This window comes from Aristolochia californica, unplaced genomic scaffold (assembly GCF_029961685.1).
Source record: "Aristolochia californica isolate CCGP_79_NKW_82.1479 unplaced genomic scaffold, dmAriCali1.0.hap1 SCAF_15, whole genome shotgun sequence".
Classification (NCBI taxonomy): Eukaryota; Viridiplantae; Streptophyta; class Magnoliopsida; order Piperales; family Aristolochiaceae; genus Aristolochia; species Aristolochia californica.
The window spans coordinates 22,455,415-22,473,332 of NW_027181826.1; the positions used below are offsets into that span (position 1 = coordinate 22,455,415).

The 17,918-nt window shown below is 35.8% G+C and overlaps 1 protein-coding gene across 2 annotated transcripts; it reads right to left on the minus strand.

The window, feature by feature from the left end:
• Positions 1 to 1,543: 1,543 nt before the first annotated feature.
• On the minus strand, positions 1,544 to 17,069 carry LOC137951780 (transcription initiation factor IIF subunit alpha-like). 2 transcript variants are annotated; one of them, XM_068798690.1, is made up of 10 exons: positions 16,981 to 17,069; positions 16,641 to 16,857; positions 16,396 to 16,554; positions 14,073 to 14,218; positions 13,322 to 13,689; positions 4,133 to 4,248; positions 3,387 to 3,524; positions 2,951 to 3,166; positions 2,601 to 2,801; positions 1,544 to 1,792 (listed from the first exon to the last, which is right to left on the minus strand). In XM_068798690.1, exons 2-10 carry the CDS (start codon positions 16,809 to 16,811, stop codon positions 1,703 to 1,705), a joined length of 1,605 nt encoding a protein of 534 aa, XP_068654791.1. In that variant the 5' UTR covers positions 16,812 to 16,857; positions 16,981 to 17,069; the 3' UTR covers positions 1,544 to 1,702. The 2 variants fall into 2 exon arrangements, with proteins under 2 accessions (XP_068654791.1, XP_068654790.1); XM_068798689.1 differs by having other exon boundaries at positions 2,601 to 2,810.
• Positions 17,070 to 17,918: the final 849 nt, after the last annotated feature.

Sequence of the window (17,918 nt, forward strand, 5' to 3'; positions counted from 1 at the left end):
CACCCCAACATATTTGATGCAGTCGGATTAGAATTTGTCTCCAAAAATTATTTGGATTCAAGATTTTTGAATTTTTGCATCGATTTGTTTATAACCATACTTAAAATAAGAGTATTTTCTATACCCTAGAAAAAAATGAATATCATTTCCATGAAAAAGTATGGAAACCTCAAACATGGTAAGGATCAATAAGAACTATAGAAGATGGTAAATAAAGGACTTACAAGTATGATCTATAGATACCAAAGAGAACATCACTTGGTATATCTAAATATGGAAGGACCCATGCATATGATGAACAAAGAGCAAACGTTAAGTCACCACTCACCAACCACAAAGATGAAATGAAATTGTATTTAGAAAGTATAGCTCTCATTGTTTCTTGAGGAAAATGAAGGCACAATCTTCTAGTCATTATTAATCGACAATAACTCTTTATTTGATTATATTTGTTTAATAATTGTAAATAGGTAAAACTACCTAATTATTTAGTTGAATAAGATATTTATTTGATATTTGTGTTGTTTAGTAGATGATAAACAAAAGATTGATTAAATAGTGAAAATTAACACCCCTACAAACAAATGAAAGCCCCAAACTGAAGTTTGTTCATAAGTACCCCTCAAACAAAGAGATCGCAATCAAACGATAAAAAAATTTCCTTGATTCTCAAAGAATTTCTAATATTCCTAACGAATTCCCCAAATAGTATAAAATTTCAAAAAAAACATTGCAAAATATAAATAAAATTTAAAAATTTTGAGCGTCTTCCTTCCATTTATTCCCTTACTTCACATTGGCTACCAACTCATGTACATCCTTGATTCGAATTAGGGTTTTTGTTTTCTAGTGACTTGAACTTTTTGGTTTTTTTCCCACAAACTATTATATTTTTCTTAGAACTCTTACATTTTGTTCCAAATCAAACATAAGTCTTATTTTCTTACGCAATCCTTTGTCATTACTTTTGACTAGTTTGAACTTTATTTTGAATCATCATAAGTATATTTTGGGATTTAGCTGAGTTCTTTAGTTATTCAAAATTATTCAATGGGATACGATGTTAAATGATCATCATCATTAGTTTCTATATGATCCATATTTTTGTTAATTTCAAATTCTGGCATCCTCCTTTTGTTAGATATTTCATCTTTGCCTCTTGAGTTTTTCTTTTTGAGATCCTCTTGTTAGTTATTTGTTTTGATCTATTAAATCGTTCAGCTTCCTATAGGTATTATCCAAATAGATTTCTGAGATGTTCTTGCTCTAATAAAAGATAAAATGGTTAGTTTCAAATTAGATCTTCCCTTGCTTGAGGAAATTAAATACAAAGATATTGATGAATTCAATTAAAAATAAGAGCATTTTGTTTTCGTTTATTTACTAGATTATCGATCTAACAAACAGGAATACAGATATATAAAGGGAAAATTAGAAAAAAAAAATATTTATAAAATCTATTAAGTTATTAAAAAAAAAAACATGACATCATTTCATAATACCTAAGCACACATCATTTAACCTCATATACATAACCAATTGATTTAAAAAAAAATTAGTAGAAGATTATTCTTTTGTTTTTTTTATTAAAAAACATTTATCTTCTAAGTGGTATCTTTAATATAAGTCAGACATATCAACAATCATGTAAGAAGCATATCAAAGGGGACCTGTCATTGAAGACTACACATGTAATCCAACTTCATTTTTCTCTCAACACGACATAGTTTGGTCCATTTGTCTTCTGAATTTTAGATATTCTCTTCAAGATCTCAGCAAAACCTGATTTATCCTGCAATAATCAATCTCAAGTTAAAATAGGAGAAAGAATCCGTCATGTATGAAAGAGGCCAACTTTCAGCTTTACCAGATTGATAATATCCCAATTCAATGCATATCTAGAAAAATAGCCGGCAAAGTCACTCTTGAACATATAAAAATGGTGTCATGCCACCAAAAACAATAGTAGCATTCCATCCCACGCGATTAGGCAAGCGGATGGAGTAATTTAGAATGAATGATAAAGGAAGAAACCCCCACAAATTCATAGTCTCAAAGCAAGTACAATATGGGTATCCAATAAAAAGATTTCTAATTTTAAGCCACTTATATATGATGAAAAAGAGCCTTATAGGATTGCATACAAGAGAGAATCCCAATTTTTTTCTCGCTTTGCTGTTGTAATTTTATCATTTCTCAGTTTTTCCTTCTGCTCTTCCTGAAATGTGGGAAGTTGCTGTAGCTTTTCCTTCCCTTAATATCAATCTCACCATTTCACAAAAAGGAATATTGACATGGGTCTCTCTGATGATGATATAAATCAATACAGGCTCAGACTGCAGTACAGCCTGTACATATTCAATTTAAGATATAAAATCTTGAAAAAGGGGAGAATTGACCAGTCAAGCATTGCTGAAATAAGAAACAAAGCATAATTGCAGAACAGATCTAGAGAAAAGATTCCCATATCAAGTATTGATTTAAGTGTCACATCATGTCTAAATCGATAGATATAGACTTCCTAAACTGGTGCAAGAAACTAAACAAAGACAGCATACATAAACGAACACAATAAAATCACAAGTATTAAATTAGCATACCTCTGGTGTCCTTAATCTTGCCTTAAACTTGGCAACAAGGTCCTGTGTTGTCACCGGGGCCTTCTGCAACAGAACAGCCCTAATTTCCTCCTCGGTCACAGGAGCTGGAGACAATGTAGACCCACTTTTTGAACATAAAGAACCTTTTGGAGGTGCACCCTTTTTGGAAGTGGATGATGGTTCCTCTTTAACACTTGAAGGCTTTAAATCCTAATTGAAAAATAAGAATTTCCATGTCAGACCTAATGAAAATACATCAAATTGGAATATGGCTAACATTGAATACATCAAGGCCACATTAGATACAAAAACAAAGAGTAGAAAACCTCACATGTGCATAAAGTTCTTACATGTTCAGATTTCAACTTTTTTGCAGGTGTACTGGATGGCTTTACGTCCTCTCCACTAGCTTTTCTCTTTGTCTTAGCTGACTTTGGTTGAGATGGAGTTCCACGAGGAGTAGCAGAAGGTTTTGAAGGACTGCTTTCAACAGGCTCTTCTTTAGGTGCATCTTTCTGTTTTGATTTGGGAGCCAAAACAGGTGACAATCCAATTTCATCGTCCAGCTGCCATGCCAAATTGAATAGAATATCAATCATTGTACAAACATTCCATTCAACATTAATCCACAGGGACCTGTGACATCTGTTAGAATGGATCTAAAAGTATTTTAAAAACAATAACTTCAGGATGTTTGGAAGGACCCCTTACTAGGTGGATAAAGAGTGCACTGTAAAATGAACTTTTTCAGAAAAAACATTAGCAAAGAAGAAAGTGAAGGATTACATCGTCATCATCATCCTCATCATCTTCAGCATCAGATTCATTTAATCCTGCAGCTTTTCCAAGTAGCTTTTTCAGTTCTTTCCCAGATTTGCTCAGCTTTGTTCCCTCCTCGTTATCATCTTCTTCATCTTCATCATCCTGTATCATCAAGAAAATTTAAATAACCATCCAAACTGACATTGACAATTGTGGAAGTTAAGCCGTCTCAGTCTCGGAGTAAAATTTTGATATGTATATGAAATATACAAAGAGCCTAATCGCATAAATATATACAGACAAGATATAGCCAATAATTTGTCACAGAGAGAGATTGAGGAGTTTTGAGTCTAGACCATGAAACTTAAAAATATTACCAGGGTAAGGTTCAGTCAAGCTCCAGGGTATCTTGAGGTATCAGATCAGACATATTTGAACTCTTTTAGAACTCCATGAACTACTTGCATTTAGCTTGCTTAACATTGATTCTTTGAAACTTTGCTCTATCTGCAGCATGTATGCGCTGCTTGATCCTCCTTTTAATGATCTTTAAATAAAATCCCCAATATGAAAAACAAAAGCACCTGGATGCTCAGAGAAGCCCTACCATAAATTTTCAAAGTAAACACAAACGAACTATATGGGCATAGCATCCATCCATATAGGTGGCTGGACCCAACTCAGGCTATGTGAGTACATAGTCCAACCAAACTGTGACTGCACACACACAAGGATATTTAACTGAAACTTCATGAGGGTCTCTGTCATACCTGCTTAATTTCTGGTGGTGCAGGAACTTCAGGGGCTAAATCCTCTCTTTCCTCCAGATCGTTACCTACAGCTTCATCATCATCAGTGAATTTTTCTTCATGCTCCCAATCATCACCTGAGGAGAAAACCCAACCAAATACTCTCTCTGTCTTTATACAGTCTCATGCAAAGTGATAGACCCAAGATAATATCGTACAGTCATTTAAGCATATTCACGATCTCATCAATGATAATGACAAACAACTATCAAACAAATTAAAAGACTAGTAAAAGATTTGAAATGGAAAAGAAACAAAGAAGAAGAATTGAATTGGCATCTAATGATCTTGTTAACATGGAATTATACAGAAAAGATAAAACAAAAAGGTGTTATGATAAAATGAAGTAAATATACTAATGGTTAATCCTCTATTCCAACCAGTGAGGGGCATCAGTTAGATGCATCTAATATGGTTTTCCAAAGAGAAAAACTGCAGAACTAACAGCATTCCTCCACATTACTACTACTAAACCATGAGGTCTTAGACACTGGAACCTTGCACGTAAAGTACTTTGATGAAACTTCAACTCTACAAAAGAAAAACAAGCAACCTTGGAGAATAAAACCTCTATTCCAATTAAGTCTCTGCTTAAATCTAGAAGCTCATGTTCATGCGTACATTTGAAGTTATATCATGACAGCCTTATAAAGGATATTTTACTTTTTTTCTATAAGGGTAATCTAAGTCTTTTTCAAGTGTCATATGGTTAAGAGTAGTTTAGTCTTTGTTATCATTAGGGAAGCCATAGGTGATGTAGTACATCATAAAGTGGAAGAGCTAGCCGAAAAATTCCTAAGGACACGAGATCACCCCAAAGTCATTCATGCTATGAAAGAAGAAAGAAGAAGGAAACTCAATTTAACTATAGACAAATATTTGTTTTAGGTCAAGTTCTAAAATAGAAAGTACTAAATTATAAAATCTTTCTAAGTTGCCATTTCCTGTTTTAAGCTTACTGAAGTTAGAAGTTCTAACTAGACAAGTAACTAATTGTTTTGATGACAAGCATCACTCAAATAGCAACTTTTTGTTTTAGTTAAAAGCTTCCATTAGAAAGTCATTTTAAGAAGTAATTTTCGATTTTAAGTTTGGGTCTTTGTTTCTTAATGAGCATAAAGTTAGCAAGTCTAAAAGTAGAAATAGGAATTAAATTTCTTCTCCAGCAAGTAGGAATAGATTTAGTAAGCCTAATTAGAGTCTACTTCCGTCTCTGAAACAACATGCAAGTTTCCTATTTTGTTAAATATTATGCCTATAAAAGGGTTTCATAAATCTATCTTTTGTTCATTGCATGAAATTTTGGTGTTTATATTCACTGTTGGATAAACTTATCCTCTGATAAACTTGTCTTTTGCATGATGGATTTGGAGTTCCTTTCCAAACAAACTTATCCTCTGGTCTTATTCTCTATTTACTATTTTTCTTAACAGCTACAGAAACTCCACTGGTCTTTCAAGTTTTATCGATCAATCTTGAATCTTGACAACTTTCAAGTTGTTGCTGAAATCCAGGTCAGCATACTCTAGAAGAACCTATATTATTCCTTGAATCTAAACTACCATATTGTGTCAATTGGTATCAGAGCAAAGGTTGGCATGCTGGGTCAGATTCAAGTCATCCTTCATAAAAAAACAAGGAAATTGCTGATAACTTCCCCGCATTGAAAATGTAGAGATAAGTCAAAGTAAAATCACTTGTAAGGATTTCCAAAACGCTCAAAAGGACCTCGGAGCAAAAATAGTCAACAAGTTCAACTAGATACCTCAACACTCTTCAAACTTTACATAGCTGAAAGACATCAAGTTGGAGATAAATAAAGTGGAGTTAGTAACCCCTCAACCACTTGATGCAAGCCACTCGTCACCAATAAAGGGTCGCATACCAATAAGTTGTTTTATGAGCGGAATCATTATGATTTCCAAGATACTAAAAATACCACATGGGATATTGGTTTTAATGTGGAGATTCCAGAATTTAATGGTTGACAAGAAGGCAATAATTATCTAAGTTGAACTATGTCATTGCAATGTCTTCACAATTGAGAAATATTGGCTGAAGTCAAGTGCCCATTATTATAAGAAGATTAAGAGGACCAGCTGCAGCTTGATGGCAATCCTTCACCATGTGTAGAAAAGTCTCCAAGAAGTTCAGACATGGGAACACAAAAAGCAACTTATGAGGAGTCTTTGCCTTTCGCTTATTTTTTTTGAAGAAGGGTTTTTGCCTTTCACTTATTAACAAGCCATGGTTGGGAGGTTTAACAAACTCACTCAAGGTAATCATTCTGCTTACAAATATGCTAAAAAAAATCATAAGTTAATTTCTTATAGCATCCAAAATAATCTTGTTTCCCCTTCTCCCTTATTATTCAAAAAAAAAAAAGAGAAGAAGAAGACTAAGTTTCTTGAACAGTGATATATCCATTCAACCACCCAAAACAGTACTAAAACTTTTAATGCAGCTGCTATCTCATCCAAATGCCAACACCCAGCAAACAACCCCTCATCCTTCACTAGATTGACCATACAGAATTCTATCTCAAAACCCACCAAAAAGTAAGCCAAAATTACCGACCAATAGAGGAAATCTAGTTACTATAAATCTCAGTGTCCTAAAAAAGGAAAGCACTTATTAGTCCAGTAAGATGGGAGTTCAGAGAGCAGCATAACTTACTGTTGATGATGAGGCAAAAAAGAAGAAGAGACTTAAACAGTTGATGCTTGACATTATGGCCCTAGTTTGGTGAATAGCAGAGTCCTTCAAACTCCTAAACAAGAAGAAGATTGGTAGAGGTATAACAGCTTGACAAACTACATGTTCTTTGGTAGGTCAAACTGTAAAAAAATATTACCCCCTTCAAGCTTTTGGGAGAATGTGATCTAACAAGATGCAAGTCTCTAAACTAAACTTGAAAACAGAAATCCACCTACATCCCCACAAAATAGCATGGCTTAATAGTGCTAATAAAGTGCAAGTGTCACGAAAGTGCTTAGTTACTTTTACAAATGGAGATAGGTACTCCAACTCTATTAGGTGTGACGTATCCCCATGGATGCATGTCATTTCTTACTTGGAAGAGCTTGGCAGTTTGATAGAAAAACTATACATAATAAACAAAATAACACATATTTTTCTTGCTGATGATAAAACACTTACTCTTCAGCCAGCTAAAGACACTAAACTTTGTACCCATTCCAAATCAACTATGTGTCTTTCTTTGGTAGATTTTGTGCAAGACTTCAAAACCAACAAAGTAGTTTCTATCAGGAGGCATTAAAGCATATCGGTGGCTAATAAAAGCCTTATCCAAAGGCATACCAAATGGGTGAATTATCTCCAAGAATTCACCTTTGTCCTTCAACAAAAATCAGTTACATAAAACAAGGCGATTGATAGTCAGGCTAAAAAATGTGTTTTTCTCCAACAGCTTGTTGTGGAGGAAGGTCCTGTTTAGTAAGGTTTGTATTATTCTGTCTTAGTAATATATTCACACTTTTTTCAAAAAAAAAAAACAAGGTGATTGATGCATTCAGTAGAAGCTATACACACCTATATGAACGGCGATGTACTTGCAATTGAGATGATCCAAGAGCATCTTTTTTTTTAGAAAGTGCAAATTTTATTAGAAGTCTTTACCTTCTTTGCCAGCCGATATTTCATTTGATTGCAAATCCTGTCAGTTGCGAAAGCATTATCACTCTAGTTTCATAGTTAGTTCTAGTCAAAGCACCAAGTTATTTGAATTAGTCCACTCTGATGTATGGGGTCCATGTCAGGTTTCTAGTCCATTTGGTTTTAAGTATTTTGTGTCGTTCATTGATGATTTCAGTAGAGTTACTTGGGTGTATCTCTTACGGGAGAAGTTAGAAGTATTTGATGTATTCCTCAATTTTTCAATAAAATAAAAAATCAATTTGGTGCTTGTGTTCATGTACTTCGTATTGATAATGGTTTGGAATATCATAACCATAAATTTTCAGTATTTTGTGCTTCTCATGGTATTACCCTTTTACACCACAACAAAATGGGGTGGCTGAATGTAAAAATAGACATCTCCTTGAGGTTACAAGGACACTATTATTGTATATGAATGTTCCTAAATCTTTTTGGGGAAATGCGGTTTTAGTTTCTTGCTACTTGGTTAATCTTATGCCCTCATCTATTTTGAGTGGTCAAGTTTTTCTTCAGGTATTAAAGCCCAATTGTAAATTGATTGGTATGGCTCCTCATATTTTTGGATGTACTTGTTTTGTTTATATGTTTGGAACTTTGGTCGATAAGTTGTCACCTCAGTCTGTCAAATGTGTTTTCCTAGGATATTCTCGTTGACAAAAAGGGTACAAATGTTATGATCCTCTTCGACCGAAAACATATGTGTCAGCTGATGTGACCTTCTTTGCACATACTCCATATTTTTCATCATCTACTGAGCTTCCTGTATCACCTGAATCTCCTTCAGACAGTCTTGTTCTTGTTGCAATTTTTTATGTACCAACGTCATCGAGTTCTTCATTGTCTCTTCACATTTACAGTCGTCACTCTCGTACTCCTGCAGTATCTCCAACAGTTACCTCTACAGAGCTCTCTTCTAATGATTCACCAGCTTCCTCATCGCCTGCAGATCTTGTTGTCTCTGATTTAGACCTGCCTATTAGTCTACGAAAAAGGCAAACGATCTTGTACTTCTCATCCGATATCCAAATATGTGTCTTTTGATTTTTTGTCCCCATCCTTCAAGTCCTTTGCTATGTCATTGTCTATTTCTCATATACCTCATCCAGTGCAGGAAGCCTTGTGCTCTCCATAATGGAAACAAGTTATGGATGATGAGATGAGTGCTTTGGTGTCTCGGCGAACATGGCGTCTATGTGATCCACATGTAGGAGCAGCTATAGTGGGGTGTCGTTAGGTTTATACTATCAAATATAATATTGATGGCCTTATTGAACGGTACAAAGCTCGGGTGGTAGTGAAAGGGTATACACAGACTTTTGGAGTCGATGTCTTTGAGACATTGTCTCCTGTGACCCAACTTACTTCGGTACGTATATTAATATTTGTGGTTGTTAATAAGGGTTGGCCTCTCTTTAAACATGATGTGAAGAATGTTTTTCTATATGGTGATCTACATGAGTAAGTGTATATGGAGCTACCTCCTAGGTATGTTGCTCAGGGGAGACAAGAAAGGTGTGTAAGCTGCAGAACGCTATTTATGGACTTAAACAGAGTCCACGGGCCTGGTTTGAAAAGTTTAGTGATGTGGTATTACAGTTTGGGTTTTATAGGAGCCATCGAGATCATTTTATGTTCCTACTTAAAAATAAGACTGGTATGGTCTATGTAGATGACATTGTGTTATTTGGTGATGATTTTGATGGTATTACAGAAGTTAAACAATATTTGGCCTCACATTTTCAGACAAAGGAATTGGGCTCTCTCAAGTACTTCCTTGGCATTGAAGTCACTCATAACAAGCGAGGTATTGTTCTTTCTCAGAGAAAATATATATTGGATATGTTACAGGAGTATGGTTTATTAGGTGCTAAACCCATAGACACCCCCACGGAAGTTAATCATAATCTACATGACACCCAGGGTCCTACACTCAAGGACAAAACTCAATACCGACGGTTAGTAGGTAAACTGATCTATGATACAGTTACCAGGCTAGATATCTCATTTGTTGTGGGAGTTATGAGCCAGTTCATGAAAAATCCTTAAAAAGTCCATTTAGAAGCTGCTCAGAGGATTTTGAAGTACTTGAAGGGTGCAACCGGAAAAGGTCTTCTGTATAATTAGAATGGGAAAGTTGATGTACTTGGGTATTCTAATGCCGATTATGCTGGGTGTAAGATGGATAGATGTTCTACATTAGGCTACTATTGTTTTGTTGGAGGCAACCTGGTAAGCTGGAAAAGTAAGAAACAAACAGTTGTGGCAAGGTCCAATGCAGAGGTTAAGTATTGAGCAATGACTCATACAGTTAGTGAACTTATGTGGATTAAGTTTGTGCTTCTTGAGTTTGGTTTTACGTTACCTGACCCTATGGTTGTGAATTGTGATAACCAGACAACCATTTTTATTGCCAACAACCCTGTATTCCATGAGAGAACGAAACATATAGAGGTTGACTACCACTTCATTATAGATGCAATTATGCAGGGGAAGGTAGTAACTCCTTTGTAAAGTCTTCAGGCCAGTTGGGAGATAAATTTACCAAGCCTTTGGGGAGACGTGAACATGTATCCTTTAGTGACAATTGAGATTGTTTGATATCTACTCTCCAGCTTGAGGGGGAGTGTCAAAATACAAATTCTGGGGTATTTTGGTCATTTCCTATATTTCCATATTACATCTATCTCTTATAGTGTGGGTATTAGATAGAGAACGTTTTATTTTATCTCTAGTTAAATTTTCATTCAATTTAGACATGTATTTTAGGAGATATATAATTTTGAGTATTGAGGAGCATTTTTGTCCTTTTGTAAATTTTCGCTTAAACCCTGATTATAAAGAAGCAGGAAGGGCCTTTCTGGCTCGGATTCTGAGGCAGCAAAGATGCCACTCTTCAAAAAAAAAAAAAAAAAATTAAGAGGGCATAAACCTAAAATTGTCCACTTGTAGAGCTACAAAAGATGGCCTACACTTAAACTATCCGCTTGTAGAGCCACAAAAGAGGGCCTACTCATGAGGGGAAGTGTTAAGGAATAGTCCCACATAGATTAATGAGTAAAAGATCTTGAATTTATTAGTTGGGAAAGAGATTTCCTAAGTTTGCTAGTCATTTTGGGATGGACCTTGGACCCAACTTCACAGAAAGACTCAAGGTCCTCTCGATATTATTCCTATTTTATTGCTGGTAGCAAAACAAGACAGCCACCAGACATGATTTCTAATTTGATGGCAATTCATGAGCAAGCTCGAGCAAATATTGAAGCCCGTTATGCAAAATAAAAAAAGCAAGCTAAAAATCAGAGACAGGAACTTGTTTTTGAAGTTGCCCACAGAGTTTGCATCTTTCTAGGAAATGATAACCTAATGATGAATATGATAAGTTAAAAAACAAAAGTTCAAGATGCTTGCAAAGACGAATGATAATGATTACAAGGTGGAGCTGCCTTCTAACTCACAGATCAGTAATGTCTTTAATGTGATGCATTTTTTTCCTTACTATGGGAAACAGAAGAGTGAGAGTCGAGGATGAGTTCTTCTCAAAACAGTATGTTACTTCTCCAGTTAGAACTTTTTAACTTCAATGAGCCTTTTTTTTAAGAAGAAGAAGATGAAGAAGAACTTCAATAAGCTTAAAAAAAAAATTGCAACTTAGAGAGCCTTTCTAATTTAAGAAACTCTGTTTATGGAACTTGGTCTAAAATAGGAAATCCAGGCCTCTTTAATTTAGTCTCCCTCCTCCTTCCTCTCTCATAAACATGAGTGACTTTGGGGTGAATTTATGCCCTTAGGTATTCTCAGCTAGCTCTTCCACATTATAATGTACTACATAAATAGGGGAGCTTGTCCCAGTTTAGTTGCAGCCGAGAGAGTAGTTTCCTAGTTATAGTGGTCTCTTAAAGTAGAAAGATAAGATAACTTCCTAGAAGAAGAGTTAAAGAGTTGGAAGGAAGTTTCCAAAAAGAAGAGTTAGAGTTGAAGAAGGAAGTCCCCGTAGTTAGAAGGAAGGGTCAGAGCACTCTCTCACTCACTCAATCAAGTTGGAAGAGTCATATACTCTGAATTTTTATTTTTATTTTGGGGGGGAATGTTACCCTGAATGCATTACTTACATTCTGTATACCATCTACATTTATTTTCCACTCAAAATTATGTATATGTGTATAATAAATATAATTTTAAGGAAAAAAGCTTCCTCATACCCAGAAAATAAAAATAAGAAGCTTCTACATGATAGGCAGATCAAGGATGTTTCTACAACCTGGAAAAGCTTCATAGGGCTGATAAGAGAACTAAAAGAGTTTGCTTGAGAACTAGTGCTTGTTGGAATGGGCCTGTCTTTAATATGCAACTTGCGCCTTCGCTAAGAGGTTGATCTTTTGGCGCAATGGTTAGTAACATGGTATCAGAGCAGGTTGGTCTTGAGTTCGAGTCCCGCTCCCCCCGTTTGTTCCATCCCCGCATAGGTGGGACTTTGTCTTTGGCCATCCCCGCATAGGTGGGATTGTGCATTTGCATTTGTACACGGGTGTTCTCTGTGCGGGGGAGTGTTGGAATGGGCATGTCTTTAATATGCAAGTTGTGTCTTCACTAAAAGGTCGATCTTTTGGCGCAATGGTTAGTAATAGTGCTCTCTCAACCAAATACAATTTAGGAATTGTCAAAGAAAGGCTTGAAAATGGATGATTACTTTATGTTTTTTTTTTTTAAAAAAGTAAATTTAAATACAAAAAAAATTGAAAGAAAAGATTACTTTATGTTTTTAACAAAATATTAAAATTAGTGGCAATAGATTGTTCAAAAAAAAAAAAAAGAGAAGAAATTCCGTGAGGTTCTATAATCAGCAGAAGAAAATATAAAGAACAAATTATATATTAAGGTTTTCCATATAATCAGCCCTGGAATGCTGTAACAGCTTTTTCTGCTCAAATATTTTTTAAAAATTGGATTAATAGCACCCACCCCTGGCATGAGAGGTGACTACTGGTCGCTGGAGTTAGCTGATGCTCTTCCTCAGAAGGGATCTCAAACGCTTTAACATTAAAGTTTTTCAATAAATCGATTTCTTCACTGTATGAAGCACAAAAAGTGCAACAGACATCCAATCATTCATCTGCATCACAGCACAAGTAACAGCAGAGGAAGCGCAGAGGCTACTATTTTGTATAAGGGCAATTTTATCGTAATAAAGATAAGGCTATATTTAAACTTTTGCAACAACAACTAAAGTGATTAGGTAAAGACATGGGAAAGTTAACTAATTAGGTATTAGATGTACGGGAGTTTTGGGTTTCTCTGCCAAAGATCAACTTCCTATTCCAGATCTTCTCATCTCCTTAACCTTCCGTCTATGTTTGTTAATTAAGTCAACAAGAAGTAAGGTACTCCTTGCAGCCAAACACCCACATAGATTAAAAACTCATTCAATGTTACCAACAAGGAAACGGACAGGAAAGATAAAAACTAAGAATATACCTTTTTCAATATCATCATCATCAAGATCATGATCTCCTCCTCTTGGACCTTCTTCATCATCATTCACATTTTTTTTGTTGAGATCCAATCTATTTTTCCTTGTCTGCTCTTCCTCCTCGTCTTCTTCCCCTCGATCTGAAGTAGGAGCCTCATCATCATCAAGATCTACTTTTTTGCGGGACCCTCCTTCAGTCCTCTCTTTGCCAAGATCAATCTTCTCAACTTCTCCAAATGCAGCAGGCCCATTATTCGCTGCCTTCATCATCCACCTTTGATATCCATCCGCAGTTCTCCTCCGATTCTTCATCTTCTCTTCTGCTTCTTCAAGTGTAAGTTGCTTGTACTGAGCCTCTTTATTGAAGTTGTACCTTCAGGAAAATACATCTCATGATACGCTGTCTCACAGAATTACAAAAACTCATCATTTTTATAATTGAACATGCAAGAAAAAATCAACTTGTGTGAGGCTGACATGATGTGAGACAAAAACACATCATCCTTTTGTATCTTGACAATGTTTAATTTCTAGAATTGGGGATTCTACTATAATTTATACAAACTGTTAGCTTTGTAAGAATCTTACAAAAGATGAGTCATAAAGAAGTAAGAACAGTTGCCACTGAAAAATATGTTGCTGATGTTGCCAATGACTTATTTCTCCCTTTATCACTTTAGCTATCCCTTTTTCTTTTCTTGAAACCCATCTTAATGAGGATCTAAATGGAGATCCGAATAGATTAGTCATGCATACCAAGAACCAGCTGGCATAGCTACAAACTCCTTCCCCTGCATCATTAACAGGTAATAATTTGCAGACTGGGAGCCCTCGAGGTGACCTTGATACTGTGATTGGCCTGTCTCATCCTCCAGCACCCATGGCTTATTCTTATACTTCTCCTATTGATGCACATGAGACATGGAATTCATCAGTAATAAGGAAATTATAATATAAAAACACATGTGCAAGAGAAGATCGAGAGCAATGAGTACTTGAGATGACACATTGTTCTAAAGAAACAAATTGGCAAACTAGAAAATCCATCAGTTCCTCTAAACAGGTCGTTACTGTTAGTAAAAAAATAAAGTGAAACAAAGGGTTAATTACCAAAAATAATCTTGAAATATTGCACAAATACTTACGCGCCCATGCATTTACCCTTACAATATTAAGAGAAAGAAAATACACACAAATCTTTTTCTTTTCTTTTCTTTTTTTTGAAAAGCTAGATTATGTTATTTAACTCTAGCTATAGAATGAAAAAGACCAGAAAACTCCTATAAAGTGATATTATGACTTGTTTTTTTTTTTTTCTTCTAAGCAATTATGGCATATAGTGTATGCATCAGACATTGAACAGATGTGAGACCACCTCCCTCCACCACCCCACCCCCCAAAAACCTACATAAAGATGGTTGCAAGTATTCTAATTCATGATTTCTAGGAAGGTCCTACATCATTGCACTGGGTTTATATGAAATAAGTGATATATAACACCATTAGTTGTGATAATGCTTTTACAAGGATAATTGGGACTAAGGCTGTCAATGGATCTAGATATTCTCAAGATTCTATCAAATCCAAGTTTGAACTTTCAGATAACTGTTCAAACAGGACCTTAATCGGATATCTGATGATAAGTTATATATAGGACCATTAGTTGTAACAATGTTTTTACAAGGATACTTGGGACTTAGGCTGTCTATGGATCCAGATATTCTCCAAATCCAATTCGTTTCCGAGTTCAAATTCTTAGATAACTATCTGAACCAGAGTTTTGAAAAACCTTAATTGGATATCCGATGACGAACCTTAATCAAATATCTGATGACGGACCTCAATCAAATATCTGATGATGAACCTTAATCAAATATCTGATGACAGACCTTAATCGGATATCCTATAAAGGATCAACACTGTATCATAGCAGAAATGGAATAAAAAGATCCGGATCCGGTAAATATCAGGTCCAAAACTTGAGCCTTTAATGCATACTCAACAGAGGACATTGGTTAGAAGTTCGAAATTACCCTAACCCTAAAGATTCCCACCATGCATCCTCTTCTCACTTCATTTGCCCGTTCACATCGCAGCACCAATGCACAACAGCAGTAGTGGCTGCATGTTACAATTTCTATACTAATTGCAAAAAAATTTAAAAATCCGGTTCTAACTTCTTTGGACAACATCAGGATTCAGATATCGGGATATTTATAAACAAACCAGAGAGAGATAGTGCAATGTCCAGTCAGTATCCAGCATGTTTACTTCCCTACTTGTGACCTAAGGAATGTAGATCCAGGACATGGGCATGAAGGTATATTTGATGATGTTGCAAAGCTATGCAAGAATTAATTTTTCAAAGCAAGGGCGTGTAGGTATAATGTGATGTTTAATGAGTCCATAGGTTATTAAACACCAAAATAAAATGTTACTTGTACACCAGTGGTCACAATCTCATCCATGGGGAGAACTCTTACAGGTGGCTTGCACTAAGCTGGTCTTCTATATTGTCTATTCTCAAATACCATATAAAATAACAGTAACTTATACAAAGAATTCTGCCAATGGCCAAAAAGCCTCTAAAACTCATATAGCAGCTCTACACCCAAGAAAGTGAAAATTCATTGCAGACCAATCAGTTCTATCAACGTAAATTTATAGGAAAATTCATTGCAGACCAATCAGTTCTATCAACGTAAATTTATAGGAAACTTTCACCTCTCACACACCACTAGAGAGAAGTGGAAAGGCTTTATATGAATAGATACTCAGCTAACTCAATCCTAAGATTCAAACGAACCTTCAACAACCAAAAAATCTTTTAAGCTTCAAACCCAAGACAGCGTAGAAGTATAGTCATCAGAAAGAAAGTGGATAATTGAGCTTATTGCCATTTATTGAGAGAAACTACTTATACCGATAAATCTCTGTCCAATTGAGCAAATTTAATTTTTCAATTTATTAACTGTCATTCATTCATTCATCACGGTTACCCTTCAGCACAAAATAAGCTACACTTATGAAGTTATCATGCTTCCTTGTAAAAACTGAATTTGCATAATTAGAAAAGTACCCGCAAGCCATCAATCATCTGACGCCCTTGAAGTCCTTCTTTGTGAAGAGACCACTTATTTTCTGCGCTTTTCTTCTTGGAGAAATTTGGCAAACCAGCAGTAAATCTAGCAATACTATAAGTCTTATCATTGCTGGTAATAGCACGAACGTTGTATTCCTACGCCAAATATTTGGCGAATTCAGCTTTAAAAGTCACATCTACAAGTAATCAAGTATCAAAAGGATAAAGTAGCGAGAAAGTACTCTAATTAATCGAGTGATAGGGGCTCCACAGTCGTAGCATTTGGAGTGACTCTCCGTCATTTTCTTTCCGCATGACAAACAAAGCGTCAAGTGCTTGCAGTTACTGCCATACAGATCAATGGTAGACCCACATTCACCACACGACAGCTTCAGAAGAAGATCAAATGACATGATGCCCCTTCAAGTACGAAACCTAGCTTTACCAGAAATAATTTATCTGAAGATGGAGAACAGTGACAGAGTCCAGCAACAGAATTAAGTAACAGGGAAAGCGAAATCAGATAGAAAAACAACATACAAAATTCACGAAAAGAAAAGGCAGGATTGTTAGGTTACAAACCAGAAAGAGTCGATTTTAGCTAGACACAGCAATTGAAGATTAAACCTTGCTACGGCAGTGGAAAAGAGAAGAAGAGCCCTAAGCAACAGTTAACCGACGGGCTTTCTTGTTTCTTGTAACCGACTAAAGGCAACGTATTCCGTCGAGGCCAAGACCGGAAAGCCTGGAATCCCGCCGGGTCTGGACTTTGGACCGGACCCTAACTGTGAGGAAAGTGTGACTTTGGTTCTCCCATTTAGATCGACTGGTCAGGGTCAGGCTGCCCCGTTCTAGTGTGGGTGCAACAAGTGTCCCAAACCTGACTCAGGCGATCGGAAGAGGTGTCTAGGTGGCCGAGTTAGATCCGAGTCCAAGTTGACATACCATGGTTATTTAGAAATCAAAGGATACCTATGTATGCCATGTGATTAGCTACTTATATAACACATTATTATGCCCTCTTATATTTAACTTGTCTTAGTATGTTCACACTATCACAATATGATTTTAGGCCATTTTGGTGGGGACTCATGGCTGTTCTCTTGGGTAATTGTGTGGACTCCTAGAGATTGAGGTAGACTAGTAAGGGATACTAACAAGGGGACAACTTAATGAGAACACTTCTCACACATGCAAACTCCCTAAGTATATCACTAGGATACTAACAAGGAAAACACTAAGGCCTCAAGATTAGGACTAGGGCTAATACCTCTTCAAGCTGATGGATGGAGTTGTTGAGACTCTTTATACTGATAAACACCCTTTCATCAAGGGCTAGGTGGCTAGCTACCTAAGTAACCTTTAAATCATCGATCAAGATGTCTTAGATCTGATGAAGCTAGTTAAAGACATAATTGTAGTTGACGATACAAAAAACTTTGAGAACTTACATATTTTATAGTGTTTGAGTATTAAGCACACCTCTTCTACAAGCGACGTGGGACTAATCGTTTTCCTCA

Excerpts from the sequence above, each read along its gene's own strand:
- LOC137951780 (XM_068798689.1), bottom strand. The coding sequence starts at position 16,811 with ATGTCATTTGATCTTCTTCTGAAGCTGTCGTGTGGTGAATGTGGGTCT. Across the intron at positions 13,690-14,072 it reads GCTATGCCAGCTGGTTCTTG|GTACAACTTCAATAAAGAGG; the intron begins GTATGCATGACT and ends ATTTTCCTGAAG. Across the intron at positions 4,249-13,321 it reads TGATGATGATATTGAAAAAG|GTGATGATTGGGAGCATGAA; the intron begins GTATATTCTTAG and ends TTTTCTCCTCAG.